Below are 17,015 nucleotides of genomic sequence, written 5' to 3' on the forward strand. Positions count from 1 at the left end.
ATGCCGACTTCGGGCACGCTCGCGATCAAGGTGCACGGCATCGAGGCCTCGTTCGGCGACGAGGAGCTGGCCGGCAAGAAGCTGGCCGTGCGCTTCGCAGTGGGCAAGGCCGAGCACGTGACCAAGTTCAAGAAGCACGACGCCCCCATCGACGAGCACGCGACGCTCCACGTCATGAACGCCCCCGCCGACGCGCAGCTCACCATCGAGCTGCTGCAGGAGAAGGGCAAGAAGCCGCTCGTGACGACGCAAAAGTCGCTGGCCGAGTACCAGAACAACGCGCAGAACCGCAAGATGACGTTCACGTTCGGTGCCAAGGCCGCGCCCAGCACGGCGCTGCTCGCGTACAGCGCCGAGTGGCGCTCGAGCGAGACGACGCTGACCAACTTCGAGACCCACCGCCCGTGGTTCATGCGCGTGGGCTACTACTACGACACGACCAAGAACGTGTACAACTACACCACGAGCTTCCGCGTCGTGGCCCCGTTCGCGCGCTTCGGCGAGAACACGGCCAACACGGTCGTGGAGAAGGTGAGCGGCAAGTCGCTGCACGAGATCGACGAGGCCTGGGTCGGCCCGGGCCTCAACGCCCTGGACGACAAGGTGGACGCCACCATCTCGTCCGTGGCCACGACGCTCTACTCGGGCCAGCAGTACGCGCTCAAGAAGAAGGACGAGGCCGTCGACGTGGCCTCGACGGTGGTCAAGAAGACGGGCGAGACCGTCTCGACCGCCGTGGGCGCCACCGTGCACACGGCCGCCAACGTCAAGGACTACACGACCGAGAAGGTGGTCTCGGCCACGTCGGCTGTGTACGGCACCGTGGCCAGCGTGGCCGACTACACCAAGACGCAGGTGGTACACGCCTCGTCGTCGACGTACGGCACCGTCAAGGGCGTGACCCTCACGGCGCTGAGCTACGTGCCCGTGATCGGCCCCAAGATCGCGGTCTAAGCCGGCGGAGACAGCAGCGGCTAGCTTGTTTTTATCAATTTATGTTTATAAGGGCTCCTAGCAAGCCCAGAGCGACGAAAACGATGTCGAAGCGTTTTAAGCATGCATAAATGACAAACGTGTTCATGTTGAAGTGGTTCCATCTGGTTGGCGCACCGGGGCAACAGGAGAACGGATCCTATTCACTCTGGCGCCAAAGCTTTTTAAAGGTTAGGCGCCAGCATGCGGCCCGTGTTAACTGCGACGTCGTGACTTAAAGTTCGCCGGACACTATTCACCGCGCGCATGGAACTCACCACAGCATTGACGAGTCCTGGGCGATAGACGCCGGTGGCGTGGATTCATCAGCATTGACAGACATCCTTCGGCTTGGATGCCTATCATCTCGGCTGATGGACATCCAAGCTGATGAATCCGTGGGTACTGTAGGTGTTAGTCGCCCCACCAGAATGGTGGAGGTGATCGGATGCCGTTCACACGCCAGCGACGCCGCTTTCCTTATCGCGACGAGAAACTCTCGCAGTGTATGAACTGGGACGACTACTGCTAATAATGATGTCCAAGTTGGACTCCAACCGCGTGCCAAGGATATCACGACCGCCGAGCCCGCCGTGAACGGCATAAAAAGCGAGCGATTCTGCGTGGCCGTAGCCAAACTCAAGCTGGCACGACTAGCGCTGCAGCAGAACGCAACGTCGCCTCTTCAGGATCGCTGGTCGCGTCAACACGGTGCATGTTGTTGCCCTGTTGGCGCCCCATGTCCCTGCAAGTTTGGTGGTCCCCACCGTTTCCTTCCCGCCTTCTTTCCTTGCCGCAGCTGAGCGGATGAAGCTTTTCAGCGGTCTGCGCTGCAGACCGATGAGAAAGTGACAGGTTCGACCTAACCAGCTTATGTCCTCTAAAGCAAAGCACAGACACCGAGACCTTCGACACAAACTCAACGAGTCAAGCGAATACTTGATTAATTCTCACCCGGCACCTTCTTGTTCCACTCGCCGGTCCGGGCCTTCTTCTTCTTGAGGCCGTCCTCCAGCACATCCAGAGCCTTCTCCTCGTCGTCAATCAGTTCTGCATCACAAGAGTAGAAAATGGTATGTTAGCTAGGCAACAGACCTATCATCCGCGATGCCGTCATACACAAGCGTACCGATCGTCGCAGCAGCACTCCGGAAGTCGTTGAATGCGGCAGCGGCAGTGTCAACAGGCGACAGTCGCTTGCTCTCCCCCTTTGAGATCGAGAACAACTGCAGGTAAGGGTTCTTCTTGTACGACACCGCAAGTACTCCGTCCTCCGTGAACAGCAGCTCGCACGGGTCGTTAGCGAGCAGCGTCTGGGTGTCCTCGCTCGGGATCGCCACCTCCTTGAGAGCGTGCGCGCCATCAGCAGCCACGATCTCGAAGAAACGCGCGTTTTGGTAGTTCACGAGCACCGCCACAATGTTCGTCGTGGGGCAAATCGCCAGCGACACGTTCAGCAAGCTCTTCGCCGCCTTGCGGCCACTGTCGTCGCCGGCATTGTCCGCGTCCTCGTCCAGCGGCTCAAGCGAGACCTTCACACCAGGCAGCAGCGTCTCCGATGCCAGGAGCTTGCCGGTCTTCATCTCCCACAGCTTGAGCGTGTTGTCCATTGACGTGGACACCACAAGCTCGGGCGTGACGGCGCTGCACGCCACCTTGGTCAGACTGGCAGCGTGTCCCAGGCAGTAGCTTTCGATGATGGAGGCGTTCGGGAACCTCGAGACGCGCATCTTCTCGTCGCGATCGGCCGTCAGCAGCAGCGACGAGTCGTGGTTCACCGCCACATGGGTGACCATGGACGTGGTGTGGCCCAGCAGCGTCTTGAGGTCGCGGTCCACGTCGGGGAACGGCACGGCCACGGCCTCGCCCGTCTTCTGACCCACAACGACAGCGTACTTGGTCTCTCCACTGGGCAGCTTCACGTGGCCCACCGCCATGCACGTGGCGCTGCGGGGCACGGAGCGCGAGGCCTTGAGCAGCAGCGTCTCCGCCGCCAGATCCAGCTCGTAGTGCACCAACCGGCGCTCGTCCACGAGCAGCAGCAGCGCCAGCAGCTCGAAGCCCTGCGGCTGGAACAGCTCAATGGTCGTGATGCGGTTGGCGGGCGGCGCCGGCTGCGTGGCCTGCTTCTTCTTGCCCTTCTTGGCGTCGTCCTCGTCCTCCGCAGCGGCCGGGGCCTCCACGACGCCGTCCGCGCCCTGCAGCACCTCGAACCGCAGCAATTTCTGCGCAGAAGAAGCTCCCGAGGGCAGCACGAACACCGTCGTGTTGCGCACCGTCACCACGACGCCGTGCGCCGCCGCCACAAACACACCCGTCGCCACCATGTTGACACACGATCAGGAAATGGCTGGTGCCACCACCAGGAGCACCAGGATGGCTACATTGATGTGCATATGGTGTGTACCACACCCTCCTTTATCCATCAAAGGCGTCGACCGCACATTCAGATCGGAACCCAAGCAGACTTGGACGCGCATCATGATGCTCGCCAAGAGGTACAGTATCCGCAACACTGCCATGGCTGTAGTGTATTATTCTCTAGTACATCTCACGCCACCTCTCTAATGTGCGATATGACTACAGGTTGCATCGTGCGGCGGCCACGCGCTCGCTGCTGGCTGCGCGCTCCTTCAGCTCGTTCCGGACGCACTCGTGCGGCGAGCTGCGGCAGGAGCCCCACGAGGGCCAGCGCGTGACGCTGAGCGGCTGGGTGGACGCCATCCGCCCCTTCGGCCCCATCTCGTTCCTGTCGCTGCGCGACCGTCACGGCGTCACGCAGCTCGTGCTGGAGAAGGACTTCCTGCAGGCCGCCGGTGGGTCTCGGAGCTGCTGCAATACTGTAAGCAGGGGCTGTGAGAATTTAATAGCTTTGAGTGTGTGTGCAATTGCAGATGACGTTGTGAGCAAGATTCGTCCCGAGTCGGTGGTGCAGGCGTCGGGCGTCGTGCGCGCGCGGCCGGCCAACATGCGCAACGACAAGATGGCGACAGGCGCCGTGGAGGTGGTCGTGGACGAGATCGCCGAGCTCAACTCGTGCGTGAACCTGCCCATCCAAGTGGCCACGGGCTCGGAGGTGGCCAACGAGGACACGAGACTGCGCCACCGATATCTGGACCTGCGTCGCCCTGCCCTGCAGCAGAACCTGGTGGTGCGCTCGAAGATCTCGCTGGCGGCGCGCAACTTCCTGTGCTCGGAAGGGTTCCTGGAGATTGAGACGCCCACGCTGTTCAAGAGCACGCCTGAAGGTGCGCGCGAGTTCCTGGTGCCTACGCGCAACGAGGGCCAGTTCTACGCGCTGACGCAGAGTCCGCAGCAGTACAAACAGTTGCTGATGGTGGGCGGCCTGGACAGGTACTTCCAGCTCGCGAGGTGCTACCGTGACGAAGGCGGCCGTGCTGACCGCCAGCCAGAGTTCACGCAGATCGATCTGGAGATGTCGTTTGTTACCCGCGAGGACGTCATGGGGCTGATGGAGCGTCTGGTGAAGGAGATCTGGAAGGCCGCTGACAAGGAGCTGCCCGACCGACCGTTCATCCGCATGGCATTCGACGAGGCGATGCACCGCTTTGGCGTGGACAAGCCGGACACGCGCTATGGTATCGAGTTGAAGGACGTGGACGACCTGCTCCAAGAGACTGAGTTTGTGCCGTTCAAGACTGCCTTGGCCATCAAACCCCCCAAGATTCACAGCAAGCGTGGCGTGGTTCGCGCTATCAATGCCAAGTCTCTGGCCAGCGGCGGCTTCTCGCGGAAGGACATCGACGAGCTGGAGAAGGTGGCCAAGCGCGCGTCGAAGACAGCGGGCGCGTTCGTGGTGAAGGTGGAAGCCGGCAAGCAGTGGAAATCCTCACTAGCGAAGAAGCTGTCCGCAGCAGAGATCGACCAGCTCAACGAGCGTCTTGACGCAGAAGAAGGTGACGTTCTCATCTTCTCAGCTGGCTCGTACCACGACGTGAACACGCTGCTCGGACGCCTGCGTACGCACACATCGCAGTTGCTGCACGCGAAGGGTTTTTTGCAGAAGGAGCTTGACCCGAACAACTTCCACCACTTGTGGGTGATCGACTTCCCCATGTTCGAGCGCAGCGAAGATGACGACGGCAACATCCTCGAGAGTGGCGACAAGATCTCTCTCTCCGCGACGCACCACCCGTTCACGGCCCCTCGCGCTGACCACGCTGTGCTTCTGGACGAGATTCTGGCGAGCGTTGAGGCTGCAGCAACAAGTAGCGAGAAGAAGAGTTTGCTGGAAGACCCGGAGGTCGCCGAGAAGCTGCTGGAGATCACCGCGCAGCACTACGATATCGTGTGCAACGGTTGGGAGCTGGGTGGTGGCTCCATTCGTATTCACCAGGCCAAGCTGCAGCAAGCTGTCTTTGAGGACGTGCTCGAGCTGCCGACGCTGCAGCGCCAGAGCTTCGAGCACTTGCTGCAGGCCCTCAGCCACGGAGCTCCACCCCACGGCGGCATCGCGCTCGGCCTGGACCGCCTCGTTGCCATCCTGTGTGGAGCCCCGAGCCTGCGCGACGTTATCGCGTTCCCGAAGTCGTCCACCGGCAACGAGCTCATGACGAACGCACCGGGCCCAGTGCTGCCCGAGCAGCTTGAGGAGTACCATATCCAGGTGCGCCACGAGGAAGAGTAGACAGCGAGATAGATTGGCTTTTTGTATCCAGGTAGACCAGAACAACGCAATAGACTTGAGGTATACTTGCTTTATCAACGACGATGTCGAGCCCAGGTGTGCTGTAAAGCACTTCAACTACAGTACAATGAAGCGCTTGTTTGTCTATATGTCACTAAACGTTAAACAACAGGGCAAACTACGGCAGCGGCTGCTTGCGCTCACGCTCGTACTCGGTGTAGTTGCCATCGAAGAACTCGACGTGGCCGTTGCCCTCGAAGGCGATGATGTGCGAGCAGATGCGGTCCAAGAACCATCGGTCGTGGGAAATCACCATCGAGACGCCGTCAAAGTCGCTGAGCGCAGCCTCGAGCGAGCGCAGCGTGTCGACATCCAGGTCGTTCGTAGGCTCATCGAGCATCACCACGTTGTGGCCGCCCAGCAGCATTTTGGCCAGGTGGACGCGGTTGCGCTCTCCGCCACTGAGGCTGCCCACCTTCTTCTCCTGCATGCCGCCGCGCAGGTTGAAGCTGGCGATGTACGCGCGCGTGTTGATGCGGTCGCCTCCGATCTCCACGAACTCGTTGTCGCCCGAGATCTCCTCGTACACAGTCCGCCGGCCGCTCAGTTCATCGCGGCTCTGGCTCACGAAGCCGAGGCTCACAGTCTTGCCCAGCTCCACGTCACCCTCGTCAGGCTCCTCGATGCCCGCGATGATGTTAAACAGCGTACTCTTGCCCATTCCGTTGCCTCCCACGATGCCCACAATGGCGTGCGGAGGGATCTCAAAGGACAGCTTGTCGAACAGGACGCGGCCGTCGTCCAGCTGCTTCCGCAGGTTGGTGACCTTGATGACCTTGTTGCCGAGGCGGACACCGGACGGCACGACGATCTGTCCCTCCTCGACGCGCGAGGACGCGCGGAAGCCGCTCGACTCCATCTCCTGCAGCTTCTTGAGACGCGCCTTGTTGGCCTTCTTGCTGCCCTGGTGGTCGCGCGACCACGCGATCTCGGACGCGATCTGCTTAGCGCGGATGGCGTCGCTCTTGCGCTGCATGTTGAGGCGGTTGCGGCGCTGTGTGAGCCACTCCGTGTAGTTGCCCTCGTACGCGTACGTCTCGCCTCGGTCCAGCTCGAGCACCCAGCCCGCCACGTTGTCCAGGAAGTAGCGGTCGTGCGTGATGGACAGCACCGTGCCGCGGTACTTCTGCAAAAAGTCCTCCAGCCAGTGCACCGACTCGGCGTCCAAGTGGTTCGTGGGCTCGTCCAGCAGCAGCATGTCGGGCTTCTCCAGCAACAACCGGCACAGCGCCACACGACGGCGCTCTCCACCGGACAGCACCTCCACGTCCGCGTCCGCAGCGGGCACCCTCAGGGCCGCCATGGCCTTCTCCACCTCGTGGCTCAAGTCCCAGCAGCCCAAGGTCTCGATCTGGTCCTGCAGCTTGGCCTGCTCCTCCAGCAGCGCGTCGAAGTCAGCGTCGGGCTCGCCCATGGCCATCGACACCTCGTCGAACTTGGCCAACAGCGTCTGGCTCTCCCTCAGGCCGTCCATGATGTTCTCGTACACGTTCTTGCTCGGGTCCAGCTGCGGCTCCTGCGGCAGGTAGCCCACCTTGAAGCCGTCCTTGACCCAGCGCTCGCCGTCGAAGTCCGAGCGCACGCCCGCAATGACCTTGAGCAGCGTGGACTTGCCGCTGCCGTTGGGGCCCAGCACGCCGATCTTGGCGCCGCGCAGGAAGCCCAAGCTCACGCGCTCGAAGAGCTTCTTGCCGCCCGGGATGGTCACGCCCACGTCCCTCAAGTGGCACACGAAGTCCCCGGGCACGCCGCCGCCGGCGTTGGAGCCGCCCGACGGAGCTGCAAACGAGCGCACGGCATTGCCGCCGACTTGGGAGGCTGCCAGCCAATGCGGGGCCAGCGGCGAGCTGCGTAGGCCGCGCGACGCCACGGAGCGCGAAGCGACACGGCCGGACAGCATGCTAATGCCCGGCTTGAGTGGATGTGCGGGCAAGAGCGCAGGAGCGCTTTAACTCGTTTATATCGGTTTACAAGGGGTTATAACGTCAATTTCGGTGACCATTTTACCGCTTGTGAGAGCTTCCACTCCAATTCCATACAGCAAGTGCAAGCAACCAGGCCCCAGCGCTGTAGTCTGTGAATGCTACCAAATTCCTAGCTCTGCCAGTAGTACCCGTTTCGTCATTTTGAAAGTGATGGTGTTTGGCATGGCAAAGAGTGCAACATGGGAAGCAGACGAACGAAAGACCCAAACCTGCAGCTACTGAATGCAATTTGCTGTCGAGGAAAACCTGTGCAAGCATTCCGATTCAGTGAAGTTAAAGCTACATTGCCGTATCAACGATGGTGACGAAGTTAAAGTACCTTGCACCATAGTTACGAGGAACTCAGGTGATGCTGATAGTATCGAAGTGCATGCTCAACTCCACGTAGATGTATGCATTGGACCCTTTGCCTTTGCTCACCTTGGAAACGCACTCAGTTCTGACTCAGGCATAGTACAGTAGAATGCCACCGCACTCATCTTGAGTAAGTGTAATGCAAAACCTCCAGCGATAGCGGACCTCGGTGATCGACTCGGTCCCGTCACGAATTGCGAAGATGCTCCGTTGTCGCCTCCGATGACGTGAAGCGTACACTGCAAGGCTGTGTAGACCTTGCAGCTCTCCTGCAACTTGCAACAGTGGTGTTAAACCGGAGTGCGTTGAGGCAATCTCGATGGCGTGGTTGCACCCCGCGAAAGCTGATCCAGAGTCACGTGATCCGTCGTGATGTCCACCACACAGCGCTTTGCTTCAACCTCCGCCGTTTGTGTCATTCCTGCATTGACTTCACTTGGCCCCCATGTGGCCGCTCTCGCTCTTGTCCCGTGCGTCTCGCTGCCTGTCGCGCTCATCGGTGCTGACTGCCAGTCACCCGCGCACCTTCTCGTCCGCGTCCAGCCGCCTCAACCTGGCGGTGGTGGGCACGGGCCGCATGGGCCGCATCCGCCTCGCGGGCATGCAGAACGACCCGCGCGTCTCCATCGCTGCAGTCATCGACTCCAATGCCTCGGCCGAGCAGCTGCAGGAGCTCAGCAGCCAGTACGGAACGCAGTGCTTCTCGATCATCGCGGAGGCTGGCGCCGCTCTGAGCGATCCGGTGGACGGCGTGTGGATCTCCACACCCACCCCCACGCACCTGGAGCTCGTCCGTGACGTTGCAACGGGGAAACTCGGCACAGACGTCAAAGCCATTGGCATCGAGAAGCCCGTCGCTGCTCTCGTGGACGAGATCGACGCGGCGTACCAAGTGTGTCACAAGAACGACGTGAAGCTCTTCTGCTCCTTCCAGCGCAGGTTCGACCCGAGCTACGAGGCTCTGCGCGCGCAGTGCGTGGACAAGCAGAGCATCGGCAAGCTGCAGTCCATCCACACGGTCTTCCGAGACCACCCGTGTCCACCCGTGGAGTTCCTTAAGACCGGCGGAGACCCGTTCCACGACCTCGCCGTGCACGACATCGACTACGTGTGCGACCTCGTCGGAGAGTATCCGGACAAAGTGTACGCGCATGGGACCAGCCTCTCCGCGGAGCTGAGGGAGCTCAACGTCATGGACAAGGCCAGCGTCTGGCTCGAGTTCCCCAAGACGGGCGTGGTGTGTACCCTGGATCTGAGTCGGAGCGCCGAGTACGGCTACGACCAGCGCATTGAAGTGGCGGGTGAGCACGGCATGCTGCAGGTGCAGAACCCAAGCAAGACGGCCACGGTGCAGTCGACAAAGGCCGGCACCACGTCCGACGTGCTGCTCCACTCCTTCCCGGAGCGCTTCCGCGAGGCGTATCTGCTGGAGCTCGACAGCTTCATCGACGTCGTGCAGGGCAACGGCAACCCGCGCGTGCACTGGGGCGCTTCCCGCATGAACACCATCATCGCCGAGGCCGCTCGCATCGCCGCGGTGGAGAAGAAGGTCGTCACGATCAAATATCTCGGCACCAAGCAGACAGCGCCCAGATCCGACCCCATTCTTGAGTACGAATACGAATATTAGAGTGGCGCGCTCAATACAGGTAGACTCGGACGAATTGATAGTCGGCTTGGATACAGTTGAAGTTTGATCATAAACCCAAAGCTCCTAGGCGACCTCTGCCCGACCACTCATCGATCGTGTTTGACGTGGCGTCGGGGATCATCCCTCACTCCCGAACTCTCCAGCTTCGCACTACCAACAATGGCGTCGCAAGAACCGCAGATCCACCGCGCCCTGCGTGCCGATGTCCACGAGATCTCGGCCATGATCCAAGAGCTCGCCGACTTTGAGAAGGAGTCGGCCTCGAACAAGGCCACGCCCGAAAAGTTACTGGAGACCGTCAACTTCGCCGACGACGTGGCGCCCGAGCACATTCCAGGCTTCCCTCTCACTGCCGCTCCGAGCCGCAAGGTGGCGCATTGCTTCGTCTTGACCATCGGGGACAAGGTCGCGGGTATGGCGCTCTTCTACTACAACTATAGCACGTGGCTGGCCTCTCCCGGCGTGTACCTCGAAGATCTCTACGTGCGACCAGAGTTCCGTCGCCGAGGACTGGCCACGCTCCTGTTCGGGGCGTTGGCCGAGGAAACTCAACGCATCAGCAATGGCCAAGGGCGACTCGAGTGGGCGTGTCTGCGCTGGAACGAAGGTGCTCTCAAGTTCTACGAGCGCATCGGCGGCTCTCGCATGGAAGAATGGGTCAGCATCCGCGTCGCCGGGGGCGAGAAGTTGGAGCGCCTGAAACAACTGGCAGACGAGGTTCGAGCCAGCAGCGGCAAGTAACGCAACGCAGAGAGAAGCGTCTCGAGTACTCGCCCCAACAATGCGACCTTTTGCTGAGCTTCCCGCCAGCAGTTGGGCTCCAATTTTGCAACAAATTCTCATAGCTGCGCATCTTACACACTTAACAACAGTTTACGTCAGTACTAGCACAACATCAAAACTTCCCATTCCATCGCCTTGAGGTACTGGCTATTGAGGGCGACGCAGGTGTGTCGTCGTCTCGGCGAACTCTTCCTCTTGAACGCGCAGGAAGAAGACGAACACGAGGAAGAGCAGCACGTAGAAGACGCACTGCAGCGACGCCCAGTTGACTCGACACCACAATCGCCCCTGCCTCAGTCGCCGTCGCAGCTCCGCCGTCCGAGTCCTCACACACCGACGACATCCAGCCACGCCGCGTATCCTGCCGCAATTTTTGCAATACAATCTCAGCTCTGAAACTGCCTGCAACCTCTATCAATCACAGCACGCACCTCCACAGTCCCAGGGCCTCTATCCATCGAGATCCATTGGGTTGTCCTCGACGTGGCTGCTGCTCCTCCCCATGTATCAATGCCGCCTCGCTATTGTCACTTTCTGCCGTGCTTGGTACGGAAATTTGCACTTCCGACGCGGAATTCCGCGCCGACGCAGCCACTTTCCTCTCCACAGCATCGACGAAGCTCGTGGCTTCGTGCGCGTCGGCTGTAGACGACCGTGGCGAGCTCGCAGCCAGTGCGGCCAGCGCCTCCTCGAGCGCTCGGTTCGGAGTCACGGAGAACGGCCCGGAGAGCAGCGGGGAGCGGCACATTGGACACGCGTCCACCTGACGCAGCGCCCCATCCAGACACGAGCGGCAGAAGCTCTGGCCGCAGCAGGAGGCGAGCACGGGCCGCTCGAAGCTGCCCAAGCAGATCGGGCAGTGCCAGCCGTCGCTGGACGACATTTCAGGAGAGGAAAAATGACGTTCTGGTCCAAATTATTGATTTGGGAACGCTATTTTTGGACACAACTTCAACTTTGAGGGGATCAGATTGGGAGGTGCAGTTTCTGAAGTGGTTTTGCGACTGGCCAGAGTTGCGAGTCAAGAGCAAGGACAGGTATTTCTTGGCGAGCGGTCGCCATAGCGTGGTCCCAGTACTAGAAAACGGCTGCGATGGTTCTCTCTTAGTACTCCCCTGCAAAATTTTGGAGTGATAAGTGCCATCTACATAGGACCGACCCGACCTCCTTGCACTATAGAGGCCGTGCTCGAACGCTGGTGTTGGTGATCGGTAGAGCCCAAGACTAAAACTCTCGTTGGTGTGGCCCTATCGTTGACTCTTTTGAGCTTGCGCCTTATCATATCAACAGGAGCGATGTGAAGCAGTATCCGTTGCGAGCCGTTGGATGGGATCGAGTTGCTTTGAGTCCATCGTGTTATAGGTCGAATCAAGTGAAATGAGTGCGAAACTCGAATCTGTCTGAGGTGGTGCTCCAGCTATTGCTGGCCCAACGTTTCCGATGAGCGCGTACGTGAGGGCGTTTCAGATGAGGTCGCCCAGGAGTCTGTTGTGTGGCTGCGCGATGAACATGCAACACATTAAACAGGAATTTACACGTCTTCGTCGGTTGAATTCACTGGAGGTTGATTGATTCAATGCTGAGGGTCGGCTTGCACCGCCGCAATAGTAAAACATATCCACTACGATACTTGCCGATCCGTCATATACAAGCCCTTGGCTCGCGTGCATTTTTCTTCGTCGCCCCGATCAAAATATTGCCGCTGCAGGCAGCAAGCCGCCATTGACGAAACGAGCGTGTCTTTGCTGCAGGCTTCAACTTGCGACGAATAGCTGGGCAGGCTGTTCGTGAAATAGCTGACCTTGTCAGTATATAGATAGCAGCTATCTATATAATACTCGGGCGTACGTTCCCAAGAATCGCCGGTAAGACTCTGCGATGTGCTCTCGTCCACTGCGCGTCTTACGCCAACGCCAACGTCAATGGCGCTTGCCTACGCACCGCAGCGAGCAGTCGACTAGAGAAACAGTAGACGAGTGACACTATCTTCGATTGGTTAACACGTACAGCAGGGAATTCATCATCGTAAAGCGTTTCAATCAAAAAAGGGAGCACGAAAGCAGAGCCAGATCAGAGCGACCCCAACAATAGCCGGCGAATGGAGGCGAGTATAGCGTGCTGCGCGGCGCAGCCTGCGCCTGGTCCGTCTCCGGTGGTTCGTTATCGATGCGGTCTGCAGCATCGCGAGAGAAACAACGCTGGTCAATCTTCCCACGTACTCTCGGTCAATTCACTTTTCAACTTTCGTCACCAGGGCAAGAAGCACCGGGACCAGACCGTCGAGTACCGAGAGCATTTCGCCGGTCCGCTAGCCCAGTCCAACCACAACCACCTTCATTCAGTGTCTAACATGGCGGCGCTCACGGATCTCCTGTGCCAAGGTATGTAGATTGGCGAAACCTTGAGGCGGGGCAGTAACGAGGGCATACATGTACCTCGCTCTCGGTTCCTCTATGTGTGACCACGTCACTGCGCATTTCGGAGGTGTATCACATCTGATTTCGTGTCCAGCACTGTGCTGGCACAAGAGGAGCTGGGATATGAGATGTCACGCTTGCTTCGTGTTTCCGCCTGGCCTAGGCTACTTGTTACTACGTGCTTACCTGCCTGCATTGCTGACCCTCGCCATTCATGTGACGCATTTCCAGTAAGCTCGATGCGGGCGAGCAGTGGGAGCTCGCTGGTCTCTGCAGCGCCAATCCTCGACAGCGAGCGGGGCAAATACATCGCATCGGCGCCGGCGCGGACGCACTCGCGGCGCTGCGGCTTCCCTGAGTGCCAGAAGACAGCCAAGCGCGGCGGACTCTGCATCTCGCACGGCGGCGGCAAGAAGTGTTCGGTGGAGGGCTGCACCACCAGCGTCGTGAGCCGTGGCTTCTGTGTCGCCCACGGCGGCGGCAAGCGGTGCCAGGCGCCGGCCTGCACCAAGAGCGCGCAGACCGGAGGGTTCTGCTGGATCCACGGCGGCGGCAAGAAGTGCGGCTACCAGGACTGCAAGAAGCGCGCGCAGAGCGGTGGTGCCTGCATCTCCCATGGTACGTACGATGTGGCCTACTAGAGCTGGTGCAGTTGACAACGGGGACTAACCGGTCACATTTTGATCTTGTGCAGGTGGAGGCAAACGCTGCCGGATTGAAGGTTGCAACAAGGTGGTGCAGTACGACGGGCTCTGCGTCGGCCACGGAGGCTATCGCAAGTGTCTGTCCATCAACTGCGACAAGCGTGCGCTCGCCAACAGCTACTGCCAGGCTCACGGCGGCAACTCGATGTGCCGCGTCGTCGGCTGCCACAAGCGAGCGATTCGCGGCGGCATTTGCTCCGAGCACAAAGCTCAGATGCCACTTCAGGCGGCCCGATCCATCACCACGTTCGCGCGCTGCAGACCCTCGCTCGACCAGGACCCGCAGTTCAAGGTCGAGCCCACTGCAGTGCTTCGCACTCGTCTAGATCAGTATCACAGGAGCCCGACTGTTGTCAGCAAGGCGACTTCCGAGCTCCGGGGGCCCTCGACCTACAGCCGCATGCGGCTCGCAATGGACACGGACTCGCCGGCTGCCGACGAGCACGTCCTGTCCCCTCTCCAGTACGTCCGACAAGGGTCCCCCTCTCTGTTGGACGACGGGAGGACGATGGTGACCCCCATCTCCAGACACTTCAACGCCGGAGAACGGTACGACCCGTTTGGAATGAAACGCCAGAACCTCCCGGTACTGCCGAGCTTCCAGACGCTGCAGCGAAGTGCTAGCTGTGGCTCGTCCTCGGGGTCCGACATGGAGGTGTCCAGCTCCGGATCAACGCCCAACCAGCCGAATGAGGACATCGTGGACCAGCAGTGGACGCAGTTCCCAGCAGAAACGCTGTCTAGGCCCAGCGATATGGTGGTGTCACTGGGCAAGGCTTGCACTCACACGTGCAGCGTGGCGTCCTGCTCGCGGCACGCCAAGAGGAACGGGCTGTGCCTACTGCACAACATCGTCGTCGCGGTACCCAAGTAGTAAATTAGTCGAATCTGTTGTCATCCTAGTTAAGAACACGTATTCAAAATGCATAAGTACCTCCCAAGAGTCATTTTTCAGTCGTACGCTCTAGCATGCAGCATTGGCAGACACTCTGGATCTTTTGGGGGTAAACTCCACAAGTCGGACGCAGGCACAGCGGTGGCAGCGATCACAGTCCAGCACAACAAGAAGCAACAAAAACGCTTGGGCAAGGAACCAAACAGCGAATCTTGGTTAGAGCTCACGGAGAGAATCGACAAATAAATGATGAGGTTGAGGTGGAATCAGTTTGGTTTCTGGACGGCATTGTAACAAGGTATAAAATGTCCCGACCATCTCAGCGAAAGCTGTTTGAAACCTTCATCATTTGGGATTAGAACTTCTAGGAAGAATAATCCCACACCTGATTTGAAATTATAAATCTACATTGCAGGCTATTTACAAAACTTTGGCCTCACGGACAGCAGGCAATTTAGGAACCGTCTAAAACCTATTTTTAGTTTTAGAACTCACAAAACCAAACAGGAACCATGACATGCACAGTACCCCAAAGCGCTGACTACAACTCAATACTTAGTTGGCATTACTGCTTCGTGCACTGTACATACATCTACCGGCTGGCTACAGAAGAAACAAAAAAGGTTATAAGCTTAATTGCACCGTACGACCAGCCAAGATTAGCCACCCTAAAAACACCAATACTTAAGTGAGTTGCAATGCGGTGCCTTGCTTTTGGAAATACCGCAACAATTCAATCCCATATTCAAATTTCAACGGCCTGAAGCGCAGCGTTCGCTCAGACTGTTAGCTTCACCATGGTAATAGCGTAAGTTAAACTGCAAATTTAGGGGCGCCTACCGCCGGGTTGTATTCTACTTCTCCGGTCTGGAAAAGATTGAAGTGTTCTTTATTCAGTTTATAGATAACGTGTTACTGCTCCAACACAGCTTGAGGAGCCCATAGAGTAAAGATCCCAAATCGCTGTAGTTTTCAAAATGGTTTTCCCGCTTTTTAAGGTTGTTATCGGACGCTTTAATGGGGTCTGGTCGTAAAAACTGATCAGATTCGAGCTTGGACATACTCTTGCGAAAGCGGGAAGTAATGGTAAGGTGAAAGACGATAACTGGGGTCATAATGGAACACAAGGACAAGCAATACACGCGAACGAAGATAGATTGAAATCTGAAATTACATTGACTACGGCCCAATAGCCCCAACATCAAGCAGTAGTTAACTTTAGTAATTTTCGTGCAACGAACAGAAGATAAAATGCAAGGTTTATGTTTTAACTTTTTTTAAAAATGACGATGTATTATATATATTGAATTAATACATGGTAACTTACTTTTAAGTTTTAAAAAATGTACATGTACTCTAACCACCTAGCCGATCAAAAGACAAGCAATTCGATACGATCTAGATCTGCTAAATGCTACCGCAATGGCCGTAGGCTATGGTGTCTGCATCCAGTTTGCATGCGAAAACATATAATTGCGTTTTCGTATCGTTTACTCCAGTGACTGTCACGATTTTCCTTCGTCGGGGTCGTGCCCTTGCTAGGCCGAGGTTGGAAGAATAGATAAACTCAAGAAAAGACTAAGAGAAGAGTAAAGTAGTTTGTTGCTGTTGTTGCTTATGAAGAAAAATCACGACTGACTCGCACGGCCGACGGCTCAGCTCCCATAGTATCCAGTGGAACGCAACTGCACGGGGTCCACAGTGGCATCGACCTACCGTATCCTGGCCTCTTTGGTGTGCGTTTCACCCGGAACGCATGAGGTGACTCACGAGTAGTTGCACTCTGTCTATCCAGCGCACGCATTGTGTTCAAACACTCCAGGAGTAGTGTTAGACCGTCGACTGGGGGAGAACCGTAACATGACGGGAAACAATTTAGTAAAGATTCAACACCGAAATTATCATCAAGGTCCCCTACTGGACCAATTGTAACGAGCTGCACACAACAACAGTTTGTTTGACGTGCTTTAAATTGCGGGGAGGGTTTGTAGCGGTTTAGTCAGCAATATACACGCATAGTTGCATCTCCGCCTTCCGCGGTCATATCGCGCAGTAGGCTGCCCCTAAATTTGCAGTTTAACTTACGCTATTACCATGGTGAAGCTAACAGTCTGAGCGAACGCTGCGCTTCAGGCCGTTGAAATTTGAATATGGGATTGAATTGTTGCGGTATTTCCAAAAGCAAGGCACCGCATTGCAACTCACTTAAGTATTGGTGTTTTTAGGGTGGCTAATCTTGGCTGGTCGTACGGTGCAATTAAGCTTATAACCTTTTTTGTTTCTTCTGTAGCCAGCCGGTAGATGTATGTACAGTGCACGAAGCAGTAATGCCAACTAAGTATTGAGTTGTAGTCAGCGCTTTGGGGTACTGTGCATGTCATGGTTCCTGTTTGGTTTTGTGAGTTCTAAAACTAAAAATAGGTTTTAGACGGTTCCTAAATTGCCTGCTGTCCGTGAGGCCAAAGTTTTGTAAATAGCCTGCAATGTAGATTTATAATTTCAAATCAGGTGTGGGATTATTCTTCCTAGAAGTTCTAATCCCAAAT

The 17,015-nt window shown here is 57.5% G+C and overlaps 8 protein-coding genes across 8 annotated transcripts; 5 read left to right on the top strand and 3 right to left on the bottom strand.

The window, feature by feature from the left end:
• PHYSODRAFT_517075 (hypothetical protein) lies at window positions 1-954 on the top strand (the record flags this gene model as incomplete). Its single annotated transcript, XM_009534661.1, has 1 exon — window positions 1-954. The coding sequence occupies one exon, from the start codon at window positions 1-3 to the stop codon at window positions 952-954; it is 954 nt and encodes a 317-aa protein (XP_009532956.1).
• Window positions 955-1,915: 961 nt separating this feature from the next.
• PHYSODRAFT_517152 (hypothetical protein) lies at window positions 1,916-3,299 on the bottom strand (the record flags this gene model as incomplete). Its single annotated transcript, XM_009534662.1, has 2 exons — window positions 1,916-2,022; window positions 2,102-3,299. 2 exons carry the CDS (start codon window positions 3,297-3,299, stop codon window positions 1,916-1,918), a joined length of 1,305 nt encoding a protein of 434 aa, XP_009532957.1.
• Window positions 3,300-3,442: 143 nt separating this feature from the next.
• PHYSODRAFT_563365 (hypothetical protein) lies at window positions 3,443-5,620 on the top strand (the record flags this gene model as incomplete). The annotated part of the gene is made up of 3 exons (XM_009534663.1): window positions 3,443-3,470; window positions 3,559-3,788; window positions 3,867-5,620. The coding sequence occupies exons 1-3, from the start codon at window positions 3,454-3,456 to the stop codon at window positions 5,618-5,620; spliced, it is 2,001 nt and encodes a 666-aa protein (XP_009532958.1). The 5' UTR covers window positions 3,443-3,453.
• Window positions 5,621-5,798: 178 nt separating this feature from the next.
• PHYSODRAFT_347456 (ABC transporter ABCF family) lies at window positions 5,799-7,580 on the bottom strand (the record flags this gene model as incomplete). The annotated part of the gene is made up of 1 exon (XM_009534664.1): window positions 5,799-7,580. The coding sequence occupies one exon, from the start codon at window positions 7,578-7,580 to the stop codon at window positions 5,799-5,801; it is 1,782 nt and encodes a 593-aa protein (XP_009532959.1).
• An 884-nt stretch (window positions 7,581-8,464) lies between these two features.
• On the top strand, window positions 8,465-9,649 carry PHYSODRAFT_337047 (oxidoreductase; the record flags this gene model as incomplete). The annotated part of the gene is made up of 1 exon (XM_009534665.1): window positions 8,465-9,649. One exon carries the CDS (start codon window positions 8,465-8,467, stop codon window positions 9,647-9,649), a length of 1,185 nt encoding a protein of 394 aa, XP_009532960.1.
• A 180-nt stretch (window positions 9,650-9,829) lies between these two features.
• On the top strand, window positions 9,830-10,411 carry PHYSODRAFT_518209 (hypothetical protein; the record flags this gene model as incomplete). Its single annotated transcript, XM_009534666.1, has 1 exon — window positions 9,830-10,411. One exon carries the CDS (start codon window positions 9,830-9,832, stop codon window positions 10,409-10,411), a length of 582 nt encoding a protein of 193 aa, XP_009532961.1.
• Window positions 10,412-10,600: 189 nt separating this feature from the next.
• On the bottom strand, window positions 10,601-11,336 carry PHYSODRAFT_516036 (hypothetical protein; the record flags this gene model as incomplete). Its single annotated transcript, XM_009534667.1, has 2 exons — window positions 10,601-10,722; window positions 10,985-11,336. The coding sequence occupies 2 exons, from the start codon at window positions 11,334-11,336 to the stop codon at window positions 10,601-10,603; spliced, it is 474 nt and encodes a 157-aa protein (XP_009532962.1).
• A 1,866-nt stretch (window positions 11,337-13,202) lies between these two features.
• PHYSODRAFT_387371 (hypothetical protein) lies at window positions 13,203-13,490 on the top strand (the record flags this gene model as incomplete). Its single annotated transcript, XM_009534668.1, has 1 exon — window positions 13,203-13,490. A coding segment is annotated over one exon (288 nt), but the record flags the coding sequence as incomplete, so codon positions are not given.
• Window positions 13,491-17,015: the final 3,525 nt, after the last annotated feature.

The sequence above is a fragment of the Phytophthora sojae genome (assembly GCF_000149755.1).
Source record: "Phytophthora sojae unplaced genomic scaffold PHYSOscaffold_7, whole genome shotgun sequence".
NCBI classification, from domain to species: Eukaryota; Oomycota; class Peronosporomycetes; order Peronosporales; family Peronosporaceae; genus Phytophthora; species Phytophthora sojae.